General features: G+C 45.8%; 1 protein-coding gene across 1 annotated transcript in view; it reads left to right on the forward strand.

Annotated features, from left to right (window-relative positions):
- The window catches only part of RHEB (Ras homolog enriched in brain), a 51,478-nt gene that overhangs the window by 24,180 nt on the left and 11,512 nt on the right, over positions 1-15,786 (forward strand). Inside the window, 2 exon segments of the mRNA NM_001285656.1 lie at positions 7,688-7,759; positions 13,998-14,065. Coding sequence (NP_001272585.1) covers positions 7,688-7,759; positions 13,998-14,065 — 140 coding nt within the window.

A 15,786-nucleotide genomic window follows, 5' to 3' on the forward strand; every position in this document is an offset into this window, starting at 1 on the left:
CGCGGCTGTGACTTTGAAGGCTCAGCTTCAGCTGGTAATCAGGGTTGTATCTTAGTTCCCGGCCCAGTATGCTGCTGCTAAGTCATTTCAGTCGTGTCCGACTCTGTGCAACCATCAGGCTCCCCCGTCCCTGGGATTCTCCAGGCAAGAACACTGGCGTGGGTTGCCATTTCCTTCTCCAATGCATGAAAGTGAAAAGTGAAAGTGAAATCGCTGAGTCGTATCCGACTCTTAGCGACCCCATGGACTGCAGCCTTCCAGGCTCCTCCGTCCATAGGATTTTCCAGGCAAGAGTACTGGAGTGGGGTGCCATTGTGCTTCTGATCTGAGCTGCTGGGAGGAACTGGAGGATTGGGGAAGACCCTTCAGGCTGCAGGAGGTAGTTGATTTGGAATGGTCGGATTTGAACTTGTGGCTGGGGCCAGGGGGTTGGGTATTAAACTTCAGGCTGCAGCAAATGAGTTGGGGGGGTGGTTGTTAATATTCCCATCTGGGACTTAACTGCCTGGTGGTCCACTAGCGAAGAATCCACCTTTCAATGCAGGGGATTCAGGTCTGATCTCTAGTCGGGGAGCTAAGTAAGACCGCACATGGCGCGGGGCAGCTAAGCCCCCGAGGCCACAACCAGGATTCCACTTGCAACAACCTGATGCAGCTAAAAATAAATATATTTAAAAAAATAAACTCTTATCCAGGAGGTTTGGATGGGCTCAAGAATTTGCATTTGTAATAAATTACTCTGTGATGCTGCCAGAACCACACTTGACTGCTTTGCTAGGGAAGGGACACCCCCAGAAAGGATTCCTAAAGAGGGGACTGGGGGAGGGGTCGCAGCTGGAGACTTGCCAGCCTACACAGCTACAGCTGAGCTCAACAGGCTCAGGAAAAGGCCAAAGATTAGATTGAGATCAGAGGGTTTATCAGCGAGCCCAGAGAAAAAGGAAAGGCGGGTTCTGATAAAAGAGCGTTGCATCTTAGCGCATAGTGATTTATCCTGGGGCTTAAACCATAGGGAAGGAGGTGAGCTGTGGTAGAGATTGGAGATTCAAGAGAATCAGAGAGTCGTGTGCCTCTAACTTTTTTTCAACCTGTAGTAAGAAACACATTTTACCCCAGTCATAAGCGTTTATGTAACTGTTAAGTTTCTTGGCGACTTTATTATTTGCAGTCCACTCCGGTGTGCCTGTTTCTTTAAAAACAGTGCTGGTCATAGCTCTGTTGAGTATATTGATTTCATGATCTAGTGAAGTAATGACCCCTAATTGGACAACATTGCTTCCAGAGATGGGCTGGATTAGGTGATGGGAGTCAGAAGGTGAGGGCGCTGGGAAGTGCAGATGTTGGAGGTGAGTTATCTGGGTGTTTTGTGGTTTGGAGATGGTTATTGGTAGCAGGACCAGTGAGTTTGGACAGCTCATATGCATGGTCATCAAAGTCCTGTGTGCTGAGTTTAAGGACTCAGGGAAAATGAAGGCAGTTCTTGGCATGGGTTGTGTCCCAGATCCATGACTTTGGTCCTGATGGACCCTTCTTCCCAAGGACTTGACAGCCTAGCAGATTGAAACCTACTCCTCCTCATTTTAGCCCTGCTCTTTAGGGTCAGGGAAGGGATAGGAAGTGATACATAAGTGTTTTTCTTTTTGGAGAATAAACATGAAAAGTCATTCAAAACTAATCTGAAAGCTACTAAAACATTTGTATAAATAGTGCCCATTTTGTAACAGTCTTGAAGTGCGAGACTCAGTTAACAGCCTTGAAGGTTTATCTTCTGTTGTGAAAATACTGGGTGAAAAAACTTAGTATGCTGAATCACCATTGCAAAATACATATAAATATGGCAATGCTATTTTTGATCTGGTAAAAAAGTTCAGAAGAAACTTTCTGAAAATAATTTTTATGATTTTTAAAACTGAGGTGGTTCTTAGTTTGGAGGGAGACTATTTGGAAGATAGTTGTGGGGTATTGAAATATGTTATTTTCAAACCTATTTCAAAGATAGTACTGTTACAAAATGAATGATTTATGTCTCTATCGGTAAACCCTCGTCTCTTCACGCGCTGCTTTTCCTTATCTCTCAGATCACGCCTGTATAGTTTCCATACAACGTCTCTCCAAAGAGTTGATCTGGAGTTGAGATTCTCTTCAGATTTAAAACTTAATGCACCTTCTGAGAGCATGACCATTGTTGAACCATCTTCAGGAAATAACTAGTGTTTCAGAATCCAGATTGGATTAGGGCAAAAGCCAAAGTCAATGTGTGAACTTATTATGAGGCCAGACTTTGAAAGGTGCTCAAGTAAAGAACACAATTTGCAATAGATTAGCAAAGTCTCTTGTAGCTGCTGCAGGCAGACTGCATGTGAACTTGACCAGGGAGCTGAATGGCCAGTTTGGAGGAGGAGGTTGGTGAGGGCACCTCTCAAAGCCAGGAGTGACTAGAACCAGGACTGAGAGCACTGGGAGTACTGGCGTTTGCGTACTGAGAATAGGTATCGTTTAGTGCTGACTTGTAAAGATTTTAGCCCTGGTTAGCTTATAGTTCTACTTTTGAATGGAAACAGTAGACCACTGTGTCAGGTCTGCAAATAGAACCTTCCTGTTCCTTCTTAAGTATTTAATGATCTCCCCTTAGGGGGAGAGTCCAAGGATGAAAGACCCTAAGGAGACCTAGCTTTTCCTCAGTCCCACTTCTGCTCATTCTGAGTGGAGTCCAGCTTGCTCCCTGGGGAGCTGGGGTTTCAGCTCTCGCGCCCCAATTTCTCCCGAAGAGGAGAGCTTGCCGTCAGCCTGCCTGTGGCCTGAGCTGAACTACGTTGTCTGCTTTTGTCAGAGTAGTTACTTGTGTTTTCCAGTTAAATGTCCGTTAAGCCTGTCAAGTAACTTACGCCCTTTATAAAGATAATGACTAGGGAACTCTCACCGGATATGTGCCAGTAATCATCATTTTTCAGTGTGGTCTACTGGTTGTCTGTACCTGTGATTTTGCACTTAATCTCATGCTGTCTTGTTTACTGTGTGTAAAAGGAGTGAAGAAGTGTTAGTTGCTCAGTCGTGTGCAGCTCTTTGAGAACCCATGGACCGAGGCCATCAGGCTCCTCTGTCCCTGGGATTCTCCAGGCAAGAATTCTGGAGTGGGTTGCCATTTCCTTCTCCAGGGGATCTTCCCGACCCAGGGACTGAACCCGGGTCTCCTACATCGCAGGCAGATGCTCTACTGCATGAGCCACCAGGGAAGCCCTCATGGTGTGTGACCTTCCAGTTTGGTCGTCACTTCACAAATTGACTCAATAATTTACGAGGCTATTTCCCCTCACCCCCCACCCCTCACCCTTGCAAGTAACGCTATTGAGACTTATCTGGTGCCAACACATTATGGTTTGTTACTATCTAATCCAGTGTTTCCTACTGATCTCCCTCTTTGGGGAAGCTTAACACGTATAGCATAGCATACCTTCTTTCTTTCACCGGTTTTAATCTAATTCTACTTTGAAAAAGTTATAAAAATCATTTTTAATTCCTTTTTTAAAAATTCTTCAAAACTTTTCAGCCTTGCTAACTTATAAAAGAGGTGTGTGTTTGTTTGTTTTCCTTCTTACTGCTTTCATTGCATAAAAGAGTTTTGTTGTATTTTGAGCTAAATGTTCCTTAAGGGGTTAGTATCTCACCTGACGTAGGCCAGGTGTTACCATCTCCCTCATCAAAACTTTCTCAAAGTCAGAACGTTTCCTCCCTGGACATACTCTTCCCTCTTAAAATACACAGTCGCAAATGAGCTAAGGCTGGGTTGTGTGTGTGTCCCTTTAGGAAAAATAAGCATACAGACACGCAGGGCAGTGGGCACACCGCGGTGCCAGTGCAGCATGGTCCCTTCTGCCCGCAGTGCGCCTGGAGAGTGTGGCATGGCCGGGCGACCGCTGCAGCTCTGTGGCACCGGCAGGCCGGCGCTCGGGCACCAACACAGACTAGACGCCTGTTTCTTACTAGGTTGCTGCAAACATAATTGCAATTTCGGATCGTGAATTTTAAATCATTATAACTAGGCTCAAACATGTCTTTATGAATCAAAATGGGAACCATTACAATCAACACATTTTCACCAATGAGAGCTAAGTTTGTTTATTCCTATGGTGTGAAAACCTGTTCTCCGGGATTCGATGAACTCATGGAAAGCATTTTCTGCCTCCTGCTTGTTGTGGAAGCGTTTTCCCTGCAGAAAGTTCTCAAGATACCTTGAAGAAGTGGTGGTCGGTTGGCGAGAGGTCAAGTGAGTATGGCAGATGAGGCAAAACTTCGTAGCCCAACTTGTTCAGCTTTTTGAGGTGTTTGGTTGTGCAGTCGGGCGTCGTCGTGGAGAAGAATTGGGCCCTTTCTGTTGACCAGTGCCAGCTGCGGGCCTTGCAACTTTCAGTGCCTCTCATCGATTTGCTGAGCGTGCTTCTCAGATGTAATGATTTGCCAGGATTCAGAAAGCTGTAGTGGACCAGACGGGCAGCAAACCACCAGGCAGTGACCGTGACCTTTTTTGGTGCAAGTTTGGCTTTGGGATGTGCTTCAGAACTTCTCAGTCCAACCACTGAGCTGGTCACTGCCGGTTGTTGTATAAAATCCACTTTTCATCACACATCACAACCCAATAGAGAAATGGCTCGTTTGTTGTTGCGTAGACTTAAGACAACACTTTAAAATGACAATTTTTTGAATTTTGGTCTGCTTGTGTGGCACCCGCTTACTGAGCTTTTTCACCTTTCCAATTTGTTTCGAATGCCAGATGACCATAGAATGGTCAGCATTGAGTTCTTCAGGAGTTTCTCATGTACTTGTAAGAGGATCAGTTTCAAGGATTGCTCATGGTCAGCATTGAGTTCTTCAGGAGTTTCTCATGTACTTGTAAGAGGATCAGTTTCAAGGATTGCTCGGCACCGGTCCTTGTCACCTTCCGGTTGCTGGCAACTGTGCTCCTTGTCTTCCAGGCTCTCGTCTCTCATTTGCGAAACTTCTTGAACCACCACTGCACTATACGTTCGTTAGCAGTTCTAGGCCAGATGCATTGTTGATGGTGCAAGGTGTCGCCATTGCTTTATGACCCATTTTGAACTAGAATAAGAAACTGCTTGAATTTGCTTTTTGTCTAACATCATTTCCCTAGTCTAAAATAAATATGAAATAAACAGCACATAATAAGTCATTAGTAAAAAAGCATAAAGCAAGAAACACATTAAAATGATGTATAACATAACCATATTTATTCCAATATCAAATGGAAAATTCCAGCAGTGCAAAACCACAGTTACTTTTGGACTAACATGTTGACCTGTTTCCTAGTCATGTATATGAATTGACATCTTTTGTGGTCTGAGTGTGAGTGTGCCCATCAAAGGTCTGAGCACATGTGTTTACAGTGTGTCAGGCGCTGCGTTTGTCTTGGTAGACTGATTAGTGAAAGCAGATCCTTTCAGACAGCTTTTAAGCAGGAAAAGAAAGGAAACAAGACCACTATGAGAGAGTGACTGGCAGGGAGTGGGTGCACCTCCGGTTGGGTGGTCTTAGAGAGGGATGTTTGAACTCAGGCCACAATAACAATAAAAGTGTGTACATTCAGAGATGGGGGTGGGCGGCTGGGACAAAGGCATGAAGGCAGCAGAACTTGGTGAACATGGAAGGATCTGACTGGAGCTTGGGGATGGGGGTGGATATGAAGATGGAAGGATACGACCGAGCTTCCCTGGTGGCTCAGATAGAGAAAGTCTGCCTGAACCACAGGAGACCCAGGTTCCATCCCTGAGTCGGGAAGATCCCCTGGAGAAGGAAATGGCAACCCACTCCAGGACTCTTGCCTGGAAAATCCCACGGATGGAGGAACGTGGTAGGCTACAGTCCACAGGGTCGCAAAGAGTCAGACATGACTAAGCGACTTCACTCACTTGGGGGTGGGGGTGGGCGCAGCAGATGAGATAGGGATCCCTGGTGGGCAGAGCCTGGGACCGTGGGCTGCGGTTCGGAGGTGGGGCTTATTCTGATGGCAGTGAGGGTTTTAAGCAAGACAGTAACACTTAATTTTCAGAAGCTCTTGTAGACTGCTTTGTAGAGAACAATTTCCGTTTTTAGGCATCCTAAAGATGCTCTGAACTGTGCTTACTGCACATGCGTCCAGAGAGGCCTGCCAGCTTGGGGGCTTTTCTCGTCATCTCCCACAGCCCCGACTTTGAAGCGCGTGTGTTTATTAGTTGGAGCGTGTGGGGACTGCCTTTGGTGTGAAAGTCTGAGCCACACCTCTCTTCTCTGTGGTCTGGAGGGAGGTGGGCCCCACAAGTGTGAAACTAGTCTTACCAGACTGCTCTCCTTGGCCCTCCCTGCACGTACTTTGAGGTGGAAGTTCCATGAGATATGGCAGGCCCGTAAGATGGGTGTTTAATAATGCTCTAAGAATGTAAGAGAAGGAAGGGTTTGGGGTGAAATTAGGGAGGGATCACTTCCTGTTTCCTGCTGATAAAATCAGTCTGCCCTCCATATTCGCAGTTGCTACATCCAGGGGTTCAGCCAACCTCGGATGGAAAATATTGGGTTGGGGGACGAATTCCAGAAAGTTCCACAAAGCAGAATTTGAATCTGTTACACACTGACAACTATTTCCATGGTATTTGGTTTGTATTATTGGGTATTATAAGTAATCTGGCGGTGTCTGTTGTCTTCTCTCGTATTCTCTTCCATTCTAGTCTGTTACAGGATATCGGATATAATTCCCTGTGCTGTACAGTGGGACCTTATTGTTTAGAGTTTATCTCTGCTAGTCCCAGACTCCTCATAGATCCCCGCCCCACCTTCCCCCTTTGGTAACCGTAAATTTGTTTCTGTGTCGGTGAGTCTATTTCTGTTTTGCAAGTTCACTGATATTCTACCAGCTTTACATGAGGGACTTAGAGTTTTGGTGTCTGAGCGGAGTCCTGGAGCCAGTCCCCTGGGACTCAGCAGGACGGCTGCAATGTGGCCTTGCCCTCTTTCTTCACAGGGTCCCTGTTCTCAAGCCCCCCAGGAGAAATTGACTGACAGCAGAGGGGGAGAGAGCTGAAGGCTGGCTCTTGATTCGTTAAAGTAGACTTTTATCGCATGTTTTCAGATATTGTGTATGTGTGTTTGTCGCTCAGTCATGTCCAGTTCCCATGGACTGTAGCCCACCAGGCTACTCTGTCCATGGGATCCTCTAGGCAAGAATACTGGAATGGGTTGCCATTCCCTTCTCCAGGAGATCTTCCTGACCCAGAGATCGAACCCAGGTCTCCTGCATTGCAGGCAGATCATTTACCGGGGAAGCCCCTGTTCAGATTATCCTCTTTAAAAACTGTGCTTGATAACACTTACAACATCCATAAATTAAAGAACTCAAAGAAACTAATCATGCTGTTTTAATTTTATATTCATAATTAATAACCAGATTTCAGGGACACCAGAGGAAATTAGCTTAGACCTTATTTAAAGGTTTGTTTACTTTTAAAAACTGTGTGATATGCTTATTGGTTAGTACTGTTTGTTAGTATCACAGACATGTTTAATTCATAGTAGCTTCATTGCTTAAATTCCTATTGTATATATGAAATATATTTTCTCTTAGACTGTTTTTGGTAAAATAGTAAAATTATTTTTTTTTACCGTAATATACCAATACATACTGAGCTGTTGCTCTCTTTTATAGGGAAATCCTCGTTGACGATTCAGTTTGTTGAAGGCCAATTTGTTGACTCCTACGATCCAACCATAGAAAATAGTAAGTATTGTTTTCAGGGATTTATAAGCTGAGAAGCCTGCTTTTTGCTTATCAGCAGCCACTGTGTATTCCTGGAGGCTTTGATTGCAAAGAGTATTCAGTTAAACCTATAGATCTCCAGCCAGGGGCCCAGAAAAACTTCCACAGCTTTACCCGTTTCACACGGAATGAATCTTACTTCACACTGAATGATGCCCAGATGCCATTGTCTCGACGTTGTTACTCATTCCCATAGGATGCAGTTCCACACTGGAACCTCCTGTTAGAGACGCTGCTGTATGGAAAGAGAGTATGCGGTCTTCTTTCCCCTTCTCAGCAGTAGCCCTTTCTAGCAATCCTAGGCTTGAAAGGATGAAAACACTCCAGTTCCTTTGTACCTTACTTTTATAGACGCTCTAGTCCCCACAGCCCCTTCCAGCTCTAAAGACTTGAGAGGAGGCTGTGGAGAGTGAGCTGTTTCAGGATTGGAGCGAGCCCTTGCAGCGTTTCCTGAAAAGTTGTATCCAGAGCTCGTTGGCGTTTCAGGCCATGTGCAGAAAAAAGCCCCCAAGACCAGAACCAGCCTCAGCCTTTACTTTGTCCAGTATCAGTCTATGATTTCAGAATCTTCCTGAAGGATTCTAGGCCCATGGCCCAAGCCTAGATCGCGGGAACAGGGAAGAGAACCCGGAATGCTTCCATCCCAGGAAGCGGGTGTTTTGGACGCTGGTCTTATTTCAGGCTGTCTTAGAACCCTAGGCAGACACTAGAACCAAGACTTGAGGTTCTTGACACCATGACTTACCTAGAATCTCCCGAGGAGCTTACAGATTTAAAGCTGAGATTGTCAAAGTCTGATTGGCATGTTAGACTGAAGCCGACTTAACAGCCAGGTTCATGACTCTTAACAGCTGGATTTGACTTCTCCTGCCAAAAAAGAGGCTCATGATGGATTTGACAGACAATGGCCTGCATGTCAGAAAGGCCTCACTGTCTTTTTGTATGGCTTATGAGCAAAGAATGATTTTTACATTTTTTAATATTTGAAAAAGTCAAAAGAAAAAGAATGCTGGTGACATGTGAGTGTTGCGTGAAATTCAGATTTCAGGATCCATCAAGTTTTATCAGAACGTGGCCCTGCCAAGACGCTGTGCTCCACTGTCTCTGGCCGTCTCAGCTCTACGATTGCAGAGCTGTTGAGTGGCTGCCTCAGAGACCATCTGGCCTGAAGAGCCTGAAATAGTTACTGTCTGGCCCCTTTCAGACAGAGTTTGCCAGCCCCTGGCTTAAAATACTCAACTGTCCTTTGCGTCCCAGCATGCTGGTGGCAGGGAAGGAAGCCTGTAGGTTGCTGAGCTAACTAGGCAGATCCGAGTTTGAGGTAACCCCTGCCAGTCTCAGGAAGGAGGTATCCTAACTCCATCCTGTGTTGATGTGTTTAGCTGGCATCGACTAGTGTGCCAATGTGAGGAGCAGATTCATCTGAATGTTACATGCACAAGCTTGGTTGCCTCAGCGTCAGAATAAGGACAGAATAACCCATGACCTTGCCCTTAATATTTGCTATACGTAGCAATTTCAAAGTTTGTGTCCTTAAAGAGCTAAGGCTCATTGGGGAATTTTATCCATAGAAGACAGTTTTCATGGCAAGCTCTGCCCTAAAAGTGGTTCTTCTAATTGTGTAGCTTTGTGCCATTTAAAATTGAATTGGAAGGAAAGTCATGTTGTATATAAATACATTTTCTTTGTATGTAAGTAATGGACCTGATGAAAGTGGAACTTTCTTACCTTGATGCTATCTCAAAACCAGAATATAATCCTACCTTGAAGGCTGTCAGCATCGTCTTTAATCACATTTTTAATATTTTCCTAACACTTAGTATTCAGTAATAAAGATGAATTCTCAGTATTTATTAAATTTTTTGGCAAGAGCAGAAATGATTGTCCAAGTATGAGTCCCTTTAAAGTTCATGAGGTGGGACCTCCCTGGTGGTCCAGTGGCTAAGAGCTCTCCTGCCAGCACAGGGGACGCAGATTCGATCCCTCATCCGGGAAGATTTCACATGCCACAGAGCGACTGCTGAGCCTTTTCTCCAGAGCCCATGCTCCACAACAAAGGAAGCCAAGCACCGCAGCCAGAGAGGAGCTCCTGCTCACCACAGCTAGAGAAAGCCCATGCAGCGGTGAAGACCCAGCGTAGCCAAAAACAAATAATAAAAAAACAATTTTTTAAGTTTATGAGGCATATACAGACATCACGTTCCGTATATGAGGCTTCTGACCAAGTAACACAGTGAGAAGCCCTCCACCCTTTGCCCCACAATGTAGCGGAAGAAAATTGCTCAGAGAAACCAAGGAACGAGCAAGAAAATGGTTGTCATTTGGTAGCATCATAAACGAATGTGTGGTTTCATGGTTTTAAAAAACACTACTCTAAATCTGGGAATCGCTACACCTAACTTTATAATCTAGTCCAAGTTGTTGCTAGCAGACATTCAGTAGTAACACATCTCTGAAGTATCACTGCAGAAGCAAAAATTCTGGGACTCGGTCATCTTTTAACAGGGGTTTAAGAGAATAGCATCAATAAAACCATGGTAATATTTTCTAGTTTGAGGAAATTTCTAGACCAAATACTGCTCTGCCAATGTGCTTTCTTATGTACTGTAGTGTTACTCCCACAACTCAGTTCAAACTAGATTGATATGATGAAATGTAACGGTGGTGTTGGTTCAGTTGCTCAGTTGTGTCTGACTCTTTGGGACCCCATGGACTGCAGTACGCCAGACATCCATGTCTTTCACTATCTCCCGGAGTTTGCTCAAACTCATGTCCGTTGAGTCGGTTATGCCATCCAGCCATCTTGTCCTCTGTCGCCGCCTTCTCCTGCCTTCAATCTTCACCAGCATCAGGGTCTTTTCAGTGAGTCAGTTCTTTGCATCAGGTGGCCAAAGTATTGGAGTTTCAGCTTCAGCATCAGTCCTTCCAGTGAATATTCAGGACTGATTTCCTTTAGGATGGACTGGTTGGATCTCCTTGCAGTCCAAGGGACTCTCAAGAGTCTTCTCCAACACCACACTGCAAAAGCATCAATTCTTCGGCACTGAGCTTTCTTTATAGTCCAACTCTCACATCCGTACGTGACTACTGGAAAAACCATAGCTTTGACTAGATGGACCTTTGTCGGCAAAGTAATGTCTCTGCTGTGTAGGTTGGTCATAGCTTTCCTTCCAAGGAGCAAGCATCTTTTAATTTCATGGCTGTTGTCACACCTCAATTGAAACTAAATTGATATGATGAAATCTCACAGTGGTAGTTTATAATTTAAAGGAAAAATGGCAGCGGTTCGCAGTTTCTGCCATCTGGAAGTAGCACTGTTAGTGAATTAGTACAGCTCCTCACCAGAAGTTGGGAAATTCTCCTTAGGCGTTGTACTGCATCATCACGCGTTGCATGGTGGGTAACTTGTCCAGCAGACTATGAATTAGGAATTCTCAGCGCACATTAGTAACACAGATCTTATTTTATGAGTACCTCATTTTAGAAACCTTTATTAATATGCTGCTTATTTGCTTATTAGGTTTAACTTAGCTCTTAAGCCTCTGTTCATCTTGCTTGCGGCAGTTTCAGGGTTTGAGGTTGAAAATTGGAGGAATTTCTCTAGTGATTGGAAAGGGAGGGAGAGAGGAGAGCCCAAGGTCAGGCTTGCAGGAGCCGGCCGCCTTTCCCTTCTACACCAGGAGGTTGTGTCGAGTGTCTTTCCGGGCTGTGGAACCCACAGGCGTGCCTCTCGTTGCACTTCCCTTTTTTCTGTAGTAACAAGAAGAGGCAGTGTTCCTGCGGCAGATGGAAGGTCTTCAGTTTGATTTCACTGCTGTGTGTAGGAGGGTTTACATCCTCTTCCTAGGCAAGGAAATGCTAAAACGCTTATTAATATCTTGTTTCTTTTCTGTCTCTCCCCTCACTGGCCAGTATGTCCCCTGTTTGTTGGTTGAATCTCATGTCTTTCTGACCCAGCCTCGCAGTGCCCCCGACGCTCAGACCTTTGCTCTCTGGTGACCCTGTCTCTCCTCTAAGCTCAGCTGTTTTCTTTAGCTGCCCCCGTTGCTCCTTGGATATTTCCTGGGCTTTCGCGCTGAACATAACTAAATCCAGCCACACCGCCCCGCCCCCACCGCGGCTCCTCCAGGCCTTGCCTCTGCGGATAGCTGGTGACTCGGGCCTCAAGTCGCTCAGCCCAGAAGCTCAGGAGTCATCCTGATCTGCAGTGTCGCATACCTGCTTCCAGTCTGTGAGAAAACCCTTTCTGTCCTTGTGCACGGCATCCAGAATCCGCCGTTTCTCAGCCCTCCAGTCCAGGCCCCCATCCTTCTTAGATCGTGATAGTCTAGATGGCGTCTCCCTGTGTCCCTCATCCATTTTCGTCCATCTCACTACTCATGGCATAGCCAGAGTGATCTTTTCTTTAAATACAGATCGCACCAGGTTACTCACCGCATCCTAGCGTGATCGTTAACTTGCTCCTCTGTCCACCCCCCCCCCACCCTCACTGTTCTCGCAGTCTCAGTGGCTTAGTCTTTCTCACTTTTCCCTGACTTTGTTACTTTTTCACTTGCAGTTTCAGCTCTGCCTGGATGCTTCTCATAGGGAAGCTAATTGACTGTGTGTGTCTGTCTCTCCATCTGCTTATCCTCCCTTTCCTGGGGTGTCAGCTCACCGAGGTCAGAGACTGCAGTATCTTGAACACTTGGAACAGTGCTGGCAGTGATCACCGGTCCCCAGGAAAGAGTTCGTGAATGATGAGTCTCAGTGATCTTTCCAGGTTTCCTGCTCACCAGCGTCCCTGACAGAGCTTCCATCGAGTCTCAGATGCGCTTCTGGTCTCACCTGACTGAGTGTGATGGGGAGGGGGGCAGGTCTTCACACTGCACGCCACGACTGCCCCCGGCCGACAGGGATCAGGAGCACAGTCAGTCCGAAGTGCGCCCCAAATTGAAGGTTCCAGCGTGTGGGAAGAGTACAGTAGCGTTTTTCTCTTAGAAGTGATGAAAGCGGTTTATCTTGGGTACTCCCTGTCTTGATGTATTCTGATTCAGTTTTCATCCAGTGTGTCGATTTCACTGAAGTGATGGTTTTCAGGAAGAGCACAGGGATGATAAAGTGGGGCAGCTGGCTCGGGCGGTCTGCTCTGCGATTCTCGCTTCCCTGGTTCTAGCCTCGCCCTGGTCGCGTCAGAAAAGCTTGGCGCTAGGACGCGTCTCTTCGATTATCGCTTGTCATGGGGGCCAGCCTTTCTCTCCCGGGCGAATTCATCATTGACGTAAGATCTCTCCTTGTCACGGCTGTCTCTCAGGATTTTCATCAGTCGCTTTTTGCTGTCTCTTTTGTCTGTGGAACAAAGTGGCAGGAGTGGGTCCTCTCTCAGCGGCGCAAGGGGTGGATTCTGTTGGCTGCTCCAGTCAGGTGGGGGGCTAGCCAGGAGATTGAGGACTCAGGCTGAGTTAAGATGCTGGGCCTGGGGTGTGCAGAAGAAATCTGTCCCATTTATTTACCAGGGGCTCAGATGGTTATTTACCAAGGGTTCATATCCTATTACTATTAATGGTTCTTTCCTCTTTCATCTCTTTTTGTCTGCTGTCTCTCTCCTTAGAATTATGAACTTTCCCTAAGTGATTTGAGTCTGATTCCCACCCACTCCCCTGATAGGGAAAAGTAGTTGTGACAAATTGCTTCCAGCCTTAATCCAAGTCGAGTGGTGACTTCACAAAGAACATCTATTCTGTGCCGTTCTATTTCTCGATAAAATTGTTTAATTTTTTATGCACTGGAAGCTCTTTGCACTTCAGTTAATGTTAGCTCTTTGTGTTCTGACACCAGACTTGCTGTAAATTAATGAAAAGTCGTGTGCTTTGGGCTCATTCTAGACCTCAGGCTCTGTATGCTGCGCCTTTCACAAGAGGGCCGTCCATAGAGCGCTCACTCTGCTTTGTGTAAGATAGAAGCGTTGTCTGCTCTCAGTGTCTTTGAAGATAGTTCAAGGTTTGCCTGACGTTGGTTTTAGTAAGTCGTCACTGCTTAGTTCAATAATGGAAGGAGGGAAGGGTCTGTTAAACTCAAGACATTCTTTTTTGTTTCCTGGGATCATTTTATGAGATTATTAAGGACTCTGCTTAATTGGATGTCAATTGTTCAAGCTTTCAGTGATCGAAAGTTTGTTTTTTCCTAGCTAACAAATATTCTAATTCCTTTTTCACTGTAGCTTTCACAAAATTGATCACAGTAAATGGACAGGAGTATCATCTTCAGCTTGTGGACACAGCTGGGCAGGTAAGTGTCAGAATCCCGTACAGCGTGTCCGGCGTCCTGGCCTGCTACTGATTCGCAAGCACAAGGACAATGCCAAGAGAGCCCCTGTGACTTTGTGTGTCTGGACATCAGTAGGCTGTCTGCTTTATCTTTTCAAAGAGACTTACGGAAGTTTTTTCAAATAATTAGCTTGTTTTTCTACTTCATAATTTGTTTTGAATATATTCATGATGACATTGTAAAGGTTTATATTTATTACAGGATAGTTTTCTATTTTCTAAACATTGATTCCATATCAGAGGATCACATCAGTGCTTTTCCTCCCTTTGAAGTACGTCTCCTTCTACATTAAGAACAAAAGTAGATCTTTTCCAGGGAAAAGGCATGGGAAAGGTGTAGGGCAGAAACAAGCTGGTCATATGGATTTATTATATGATTACAAGATTAGAGTGTCAGTTTTCTTTGCTAGACAGTAATTGCCAAAGGTAAGTAACCCCTCCCCACAAAAGACATTCACAGGCTAACGTGACAGCGAAGGTGGAGAGTGGGTCGCCAGCAGCAGTGGTGAAGAATCCTCCTGCCAGTGCAGGAGACACAAGGGATGGGAGTTGGGGCCCTGGCTCAGGAGGATGCCCTGGAGGAGGGTGTGGCAGCCCGCTCCAGTATTCCTGCCTGGAGAATCCCACGGGCAGAGGATTCAGGTGGGCTACAGTCCGTGGGGTCGCGAAGAGGTGGGCGTAACTGAAGCGACTTAGCATGTATGCAAAGGATAAAAGAAATGAAGAGAACTTCAGAGGAACAGAGAGAACCCTTTGACAGCTCATCTTCCCCATGACGTGTCACCCAGTCCCACTTTGATTAAAAACCGCTTTGTTCAGCTGAATTTATGACTGTTGCCTGAAGGCTGGGACCTGTAAAGATGCTGGGATGCCATCTTGTGTCTTAGAATCAACAGACGATCAGACTGGCAGGCAGGTGAGAGTCAGGTAGACTGTTTTGCCATGTTAAATGGAGGCTTTTTTTCTGGAACCTGGGAAAACGGATAGACCTAGAAGGATGCAGCCTGCCTTCTGGGTTTGGAGTGAATTCCCTCTGCTTTATATTTTGAAGTGAACGAAGAAGGAAAGTGTAAACCCGGCCCCCACCCCCACCCCTCCACCACCACCCCACAGTGAAGCAAGAGAATAGCTGTATTGAGTCATTTTGGCAGTGCAGGGAATCCTGGAGTTTCCTTTCTGGAAGCTTCAGATAAAGCAAATGTGTGTGTCCCAGAGCTGTAACACGCAACTTGTTCACTCAACGTCCGTGACCTCATGGGGTTTTCTTAGAGCGGAGCCATCCTAGGCTTTCAGTCAGTGGGGTCCCCGCCCATTGCAGAGTGGGAGTCTACTGGAACAAGAGAAACAACAGAAATCTTGACCAGCGACTGGCCTCATAGACAACTGACCTCATAGATGACTGATCACATGGCTTAGAAACCAGCGAAGAAGAGCCCCTGGCATAGGACCTTATTCTGAGTGTGTTCTATGAGGTTTTGTTTTGCTCTAAAGCATAAACGTACACTTTGCCATTAACTGTTTTAATGATGGAGTGATACAAAGAATGACCCTGAAAGGACCAGAGCGCTCAGGAACTGTGTCCGGTGTGAGTGTGATAGGAGCGTGGGCTAAGTCCTGAGCCCTGCTGTCTCGCTCCTTTGGGTTGTTATCACCGGCTCAGAATATTTAGAGAATTTCTGCACA

This window comes from Capra hircus, chromosome 4, assembly GCF_001704415.2.
Source record: "Capra hircus breed San Clemente chromosome 4, ASM170441v1, whole genome shotgun sequence".
NCBI lineage: Eukaryota > Metazoa > Chordata > Mammalia > Artiodactyla > Bovidae > Capra > Capra hircus.